Here is a 7,392-nt window from a genome sequence, read left to right as displayed (position 1 = left end):
CACACACACACACACACACACACACACACACACACACACACACACACACACACACACATGAGAGAACCTGATGGAACTGGGCGCTGTCGCCACGCTGCAGCTGAAGCACAACTTTGCTGTTTGTGGCCCGTTTGTGTTAGAAGTTGTGTATTTTATGATTTCTTTACGTTGCTAGTAGCTGCTGTTTTCAGTTGAGTTTCGCAGCTTCTGTGAAAAACTCTACTTTTTTGTGCTTTTTTGCTTCGCCCTCCTCCTCCTCCTCCTCCTCCTCCTCCTCCTCCTCTTCGTCCCGTAGAGCAGCTGGAGCGAATAGAGGAGGGTCTGGATCAGATCAACTCTGACATGAAGGAGGCGGAGAAAAACCTGACAGACCTGGGGAAGTGCTGCGGCCTCTGCACCTGTGAGAAGTAGGTGCAGGTGTGTTTGTTCGTTAAATAAATAACCACCTGAAAGTAAACGTCAGCGTTCAACCTGCAGCACTTCTGTTAATCATTACCTCAAACTCAGAGCAGTTTGATCTGAAACGTTTCAGCAGCTCTTTGTTTTTGTTGCCTGCTTGCTTCATTGTGTTTGTTGTTGTTTTACCTGATCCCTGCTGGGCCTCACCTGTCCCCACCGCAGGGGCGGAGCCAGACCTTTTCTGCAAGGTGTTATTTATGGAGGGACACATAAATAAAGAAAACTACACTGGATTAAAAAAATCAAGATGGCCACCGCAGCAAATTTCCAATGAGCAGTTCAGCTGTTTATAKATTTATTGAGCTGACACTTTGTGTGATAATAGCCAAGAATTATCAAGAAAAAAACACGCTAGGCACAATTTCAAGCTAACCGCTTATGCTAATTTAGCAAAGAGCTATAATTCGGTAATATTTGGACAAATAAAACTGAAACTTAACAGTTTTAACTGAAAACAATCGTGTTAAAATTCTAAATGCTAATTAAAAATATAAGCATCACAGCTAAATTTAAATGTCTATAATTCGGACATTCTTTGTTGTGGCGTAGCCAAAAGCAGGGCTCTCAAGTTTGGACGCTTGGAGTGAGATATCCTTAGTGTCTGCATGATTTTACCATTTTAAATTACTTTAACAGTTTTTTTGTAGGACTTTGAGATTTTTGTTAATGAAAAGTGCAGTACAAATTAAATTCATTATTATTATTATTATTATTATTATTATTATTATTATTATTATTATTATATCGAGCAGCTGAACACTGTTGCCACTCCTCAGTTAGAAAAGTTGTTTTTGGCGCTCCAAATATTACCAAATAACATCATTGTACAATTTTCATATTTGTTTTTTCTGTTTTTTTTTTCCCCAACAATTGTGTTTGGAGCTGTACGGTATTTAATGAAGGAGAAAGCAGTGTGTAAAATCACTCTGGTGGGGGGTCTGGGGGTCCTCCCCCCTGATAATTTTGAATGAAGTATAATTTCCTGCATTGTGCTGTATTTTAACAGACTGTTAAACATATTTTATACCTACAGAAGTAAACATTTGGTGAGAGTATTCTATAGGTCAAGTGGAAAAGGTTCTCAAATGTTTTTTGGGGGGGACCCCATATAAGGTTAAAACATTTTCAAGGACCCCCTCATAAAACCCAAGCTGTTTTAAAAATAATTTACTGTCATTTTAATCACGGTCATTTGTTGTAGTACTCAGCTGAAAATTTATGTAGTAATATCCAAAAATCTTTAATCTTTAAAAAATTTAAATACAAATACAAAATTCATGATGGCACCAAAGCTAATTTCAAATAGTCATACCTCGTCCATTTTTTAGAAATATTGAGCTGAATGGTGGTAGAGGAGCAATCCACGTTTGTTTGTTTGTTTATCKTAATTTTAAGCTAAAGGCTAATGCTAATTTGAGAGACACACATAAAGTTAAAAATTATCGTAATAATAGCCGACAATAGTTTTTAACAAATTCTGAATGTAAGTAAGTAAACAAAATAAAAACAAGAAAGTAAAATAGTAAAATAAAACATCACAGCATTACAGTCAACAATACAAGTAGTAAAAAATAAACACTTAGCTAAAAGCCTGTTTGTAAAAGAAAGTTTTCAGATGTTTTTTGAAATGCAAACTGAGTTTTTTTTATTTAAATATTAAGCTGAAATTTAGTAGCTGAGAGTGATGCCCAACAGATTCTAAATTTAAAATGTATTTACGAAGTACATGGAATACAAATTTAGCTAGTTTTGGACATTTTGAGCAGAAATTTGTTGTGGTGGATTTGTTGCTTTATATTAATTCAGTGCTTTAACTCAGATAGCACAACTGCAAAACCTATATTTACTCTGTTTTTACTCTAACTGACCATCTTTTAGTACCACCCACACCTGTCAATCATTTGGGGGTGGCACCTGGGGTGGCCAATCAGCTGCCAGGGATGGCCACCCCAGCCCCCACCCTCTGGCTCCGCCCCTGCCWCACCAGCTGACAGGTRRTCATGWGGACAGGTAAAACCTCTGTTGGTCCCCCTCAGGTTGAAGGCCTTCGAGGACAGCGGGGCCTACAAGGCGGTTTGGGGCGGAGCCTCCAGTCGGGACGGGGTCGTGTCCAATCAGCCGCCGTCGTCTCGAGTCGTCGACGAGCGAGAGCAGATGGTCATGAGCGGAGGATACATCCGCAGGTACAGGGCTCACTGAGGCCTGTTTGCTTTTCTTTACAAACACCTGACAGGTGACTGAGTCGTCAGGCAGCTGCTCAAACACACAAACACAGAGACAGGAAGTCCCGCCCCCTCTAAGCTTCGAAGCTCTCCTGTGCCTCAGGCTGACGAACGACGCCCGGGAGGACGAGATGGAGGAGAACCTGGCCCACGTCGGCAGCATCGTGGGCAATCTGAAAAGCATGGCTCTGGACATCGGCAACGAGCTGGAGTCGCAGAACGATCAGATCGATCGCATCCAGGAGAAGGTTGGTCCCGACACGGCGTGCAACTGTTGTCGCTTTGTGTCCCCAGGAAACACACAAACCCCCTGCAGAAACTCACACAGATTATTTTCATTCCGACCCCAACCTTTGTCTGTGCAGGCGAACCTGAACGTGTCCCGCATCAACGCTGCCAACCAGAAGGCCAACAGCCTGATGAAACGATAGGCGGGCCCTGCAGAACCTGCAGCTGAGAGCCTCTGACTTCCTGTTCTGTGTTGTTGTTGTTGTTGAGCTCATTCAGGATTATTTCTCACGTGGAGCCGTAGTTTAGTTGCATCCCTGTGGTTTTAACGTCACCAAGCAAAGAGTTCAGGTCTGCAAATGTTTTTTTTTTCATGTAAGTAGGTCACTGCAGCAGAACCAGCCACCACACAATCAGACTAATGGAAAAACTCAAAACAGTGAGCGTGAGGACATTCACGCACAACCAGTGGTTTCTTTGGGTTTGGGTGCATTTTAAGCCAAAAAAATGTTTATTTTTTAAGAATAACTTTCTCAGTATATGTTCAAAAAACTAACCTCCCACCACCAGTCCACTCTTAAAATGTCTGAATTTGTTTGAACCTGTGTGTCAGCGCGCCCTCCTGAGGCCACACCAGGTATCGCACGCAGGAAATAAACACGCTTTTTCTCCTCAGAGGAAGCTCTCTAGCGACACCAAGTGGACAAACGTGAAACTGCAGCTTCCTGGTGTCTCCATCTTCTCTCCTCCTCCTCCTGTAGCCTGAAATGGTGGAGAAACAACGCGATGGATTCATGTTCATCAGTCATAAAAAAAAAACATTAAGATTTATTAAAGAAAAGCCAAAACATACATAATTATTAGCTTGTTGTGGATTATATGAAGCATAATTGTGTTTTTGCACTTTTTATGAAAACTAATTTGTTTTATTCAGCTACCAGTTTTTGTTTCTCACAGTCTTGAGGTTTATTTATAAGGACAAATATAATATAAGGACAAAGCACTAATAGGAGTGTACCTTTTGTGGTTTTATGAAACTATTAATTAAAATGTTTGTGCAAACATTTGATGTCATGAATTATGTAGACTGACAGGTGGGGCTGAATGACACCTGCAAAAAAAAAAGTCTTAACATGAGGTTGTTTTGTAAGAAAATAATTCTCGTTAAAGCGATTATTTATACGCTAACTGTAGTTAACGCAAATTTTATCTCTGCGATGGATCGTAGTCCGGTTTATCTTTATTTTAATGCTGATTGTTCTGTTTAAAAACACTCATTCTTACAGAATCATCACTACTTTTCAGAATTTTTATCAATAATTGTGGTTTTTGCAGAATTTGTGTTTATTTGTTCATTATAAATGGGATGTAATTCAGTATCCAGGCCGGCAGGGGGCGCGCACCGATATTAAAATGTTGCGCGTTCAACGGGAAAAAAAAAAAAAAAAAGATCGCAGGCTCTGCGGAGTCTGCGCATTTCTCCCCGCTCCGAACTTTCGGGAGAACCCAGGAGGAAGGAGGGGAGGATCAACGCCATTTTTTTCCTGGTAATTATTTCCCTCCCAGACCCAGATTTCATGTAACGCCACAGATCTGGAGTCGTTTTAGCGCAGCGCGCTGCGTGCGTCCCGCAAAGCGCGGCGGCGAGGAGGAAGAGCGCAAATCCGGCGGCGAGCAGACATTCTCGCCCCGCATCGCGGCCGCCGACAGCCGCGGGTATTTCCACGGGAATGCGCGGAGGTTTGGACCGCGAGGTTCCCGGGGGGCGACTCTCCGGACCCGCGCCGACATCCGAACCCCGGCTCGGTCCGATTGTTTCCGCTGCACGAGCTGTAATGTCGGTGCGGGTCACGGAGATGGCGGAGCGACCCGACCGAACCATCAGGGAGGAGAGGCAGCACGAGCTCTTAACAAAGATACCGGAGGACGGCCGCTGATTGGCTCGGACCAGTCACGTGACCAGACGCAACGTTAAATTAAATGCGTAAAAAGTGTATTGCAATTAGACTTACGTACAGTGGCGTCACTAGGCCTATATTAGGGGGGCTGGAGCCCCCCTGAAATATTTTAAAGCCCCCCTAAATTATTTTGGTGTAAAAAAAATTGTTTTATTTATTTTTACAAAAATTCAATATGATGTGGTCAGAATAAATAACCATTTAATATTTCATTGACTAAAATATATGATCATAAATCTGTCAGTTTCCCTTTAATTTATGTTGTAAAATAGTTTTAATGTTCAGTTTTGGGTATTTTTGAGTTGATGTTAAATTATTATTTGGCCTTGAATGATTTAAAAATAAGTATGGAAAAAATAATAATCTGAAAGTGTAGGTGTGGTTCTCTAAATAAATGTTACTGAAATGATACTTTGCACTGTATACACACACACACACCCACACACACGCACACACACACACACACACACACACACACACACACACACACACACACACACACACACACACTACAAATATATAATATACAAAAATTATGTGCGTCTCCTGGGGGCTAACCCCCCTTGTCCTTAAAACCTAGTGACACCCCTGCTTACTTATGATTATTTTTCGCAACTCAGGCGTTAACAAAATAAGATCAAACAGATATTAGAATAAAAAAGGGTAATTTAAACAATACAAATAGAGATAAAGGGGAGAATGTTTTATTTATTTTTATTTCAATTACATTTCATATCATCTGCTTTTTATTTATTTATCTGCACAGAGTGCAATYATAATATAATTTACCTTGAACTAACCCTTCTCAGTGCAGGTCCAGGGTTTTACAGGACAGTCCAGGTGCAGGGAGAACCATGTCGACCCCGTGGCAGGAAGAGGATGACGAGTTAAAAGCAGGAGTAAAAGGACTGAAACCCAAACCCAGGTTCTCCTTCAACGAGATTCGGGTGCTGCTGGACGCCGTGAAGAGGAACAGATTCATCCTGCTCAGTGAGTTAAAGGACTTGTTGGACACAGGTGGACAGTGCGTCCTGACAGCTAAAGCTCACATGGTGTCTCCTCCTCTGTAGGGAAGTTTAACCAGGGTGTGTCCACAGACACCAAGAAACAGACCTGGGCTGAGATCACGAACCAGGTCAACGGTTTGGGAGAGAACCACAGAGAGGTTTGTTACGTCTTCATCAGTCACTCGTTGCTCTCAGAACGTTGCGTCACGTCAGAAATGTTTTCTTTAAAAGGTGCGGCAGATCATGAAGAAATGGACCGACCTGAAATGTGACGGGAAGCGTCGCATCATGGCGTCACGGGGCCCCAACGGAGTCAAGCTGAGGAAGAAGATCCTGGGCCCCGTGGAGAGGATGGTCCACAAGATCCTGATGATGAGTCCTACTGGAGGAGGTGAGGCCGAGTGASATACATTTAGAGAACATCTGAGAAGTTAGGGCTTTTATTTTGAAATTTAAAATACAGACTASAATAAAAATCTGAGTGATATATCTTTGAATTAACAGTTGAAAAGACCAAAGTTTGACTTTAGAGCCTGGGTAGTTTGTCCCTCTGGGCTTCCGTAGAGTTTAACAGAATTTATTTTTAATTTTTACTGATAAAGTCTCAGACCTTAGGGGACCTGTTAGTCTCCATCCACCATCTTTTTCAGAAATATCACAGTGTTCAGCTGTCCGTCATCAGTTTGAGTCTGTATCTTTATCCCATTCATCTGAAATTGTTAGTCATTTAACGCAGACTAACTGGCCTTTGGATTGCCTACCTGCTCGATTATTTAAAGACGTTTTGYCACAATTTGGTCATTTATCCTTGTTTTGATAAATACGTTGCTTCAGTCAGGTTGTGTCCCAGCTGATTTAAAAAAAGCTGTGGTGCAGCCTCTTATTAAAAAAATCAAAACTTGGACCGTAGCATTTATGCAAATTTCAGACCTAACTCTAAATTGCRTTTTCTTTCTAATGTGCTTGAAAAGATTGTGTGTATCCAACTTCAGTCTTTTCTTATTGTATTAATGAGAAATTTCATTCTGGGTTTAAAGCTGGCCACAGCACTGAAACTGCCTTACTTAGAGTTTTTAATKATCTTCTCCTAACTGTGGACTCTGGGGATGTTGCTGCCTTGTTGTTATTAGATCTAAGTGCAGCTTTGGATACCTTAGATCATGGCATCCTCCTGTCTTGGTTGAAACACTGTGTTGGTCTGGGGTGTTCTGGCGTGGTTTAAGTCATATTTGACGGAGAGGAACTACTCTGTTCATTTAGATCACTGTTCCTCTGCCGAAGCACCTTTAGGGTATGGAGTCCCTCAGGGTTCAGTTCTGGGCTCTGTTTTGTTTTCACTGTATATGCTGCCTCTTCGACACATTTTTAGAAAGTGTAATATTTAACTAGACATGGGTTTTTACGATGTAAAAACAAGTGTGCATTGCCATGTAGCGTGTCATTGCAGCATGGCTTTGCCTGCAGCATTGGACTTGCAGAATGAGCTCTGACCAGGATCAAATATGTTTTCTAAACCTG

General features: G+C 41.8%; 2 protein-coding genes across 3 annotated transcripts in view; both read left to right on the top strand.

Moving 5' to 3' along the window:
- The first annotated feature begins 277 nt into the window (after positions 1 to 277).
- zgc:101731 (SNARE_SNAP25N and SNARE_SNAP23C domain-containing protein) lies at positions 278 to 3,973 on the top strand. Its single transcript, XM_014033293.1, has 4 exons — positions 278 to 407; positions 2,496 to 2,642; positions 2,785 to 2,929; positions 3,047 to 3,973. The coding sequence occupies exons 1-4, from the start codon at positions 343 to 345 to the stop codon at positions 3,110 to 3,112; spliced, it is 423 nt and encodes a 140-aa protein (XP_013888747.1). The 5' UTR covers positions 278 to 342; the 3' UTR covers positions 3,113 to 3,973.
- A 191-nt stretch (positions 3,974 to 4,164) lies between these two features.
- Positions 4,165 to 7,392, top strand: part of LOC106536105 (delphilin) — a 7,851-nt gene continuing 4,623 nt past the window's right edge. The window contains exons 1-4 of one of the 2 annotated variants that reach the window (XM_014033291.1): positions 4,165 to 4,456; positions 5,682 to 5,857; positions 5,938 to 6,032; positions 6,106 to 6,265. In XM_014033291.1, the coding sequence (XP_013888745.1) occupies positions 4,323 to 4,456; positions 5,682 to 5,857; positions 5,938 to 6,032; positions 6,106 to 6,265 (565 nt within the window). In that variant the 5' untranslated portion in view covers positions 4,165 to 4,322. Of the gene's footprint in view, positions 4,457 to 5,676; positions 5,858 to 5,937; positions 6,033 to 6,105; positions 6,266 to 7,392 lie in introns of both variants that reach the window. The other variant, XM_014033292.1, reaches the window with a different exon arrangement.

This window comes from Austrofundulus limnaeus, unplaced genomic scaffold (genome assembly GCF_001266775.1).
Source record: "Austrofundulus limnaeus strain Quisiro unplaced genomic scaffold, Austrofundulus_limnaeus-1.0 Scaffold1688, whole genome shotgun sequence".
In the NCBI taxonomy this organism is placed as follows: Eukaryota; Metazoa; Chordata; class Actinopteri; order Cyprinodontiformes; family Rivulidae; genus Austrofundulus; species Austrofundulus limnaeus.
The sequence above is the reverse complement of the archived record's forward strand: the minus strand, read 5'-3'. Positions and strand labels throughout refer to the sequence as shown.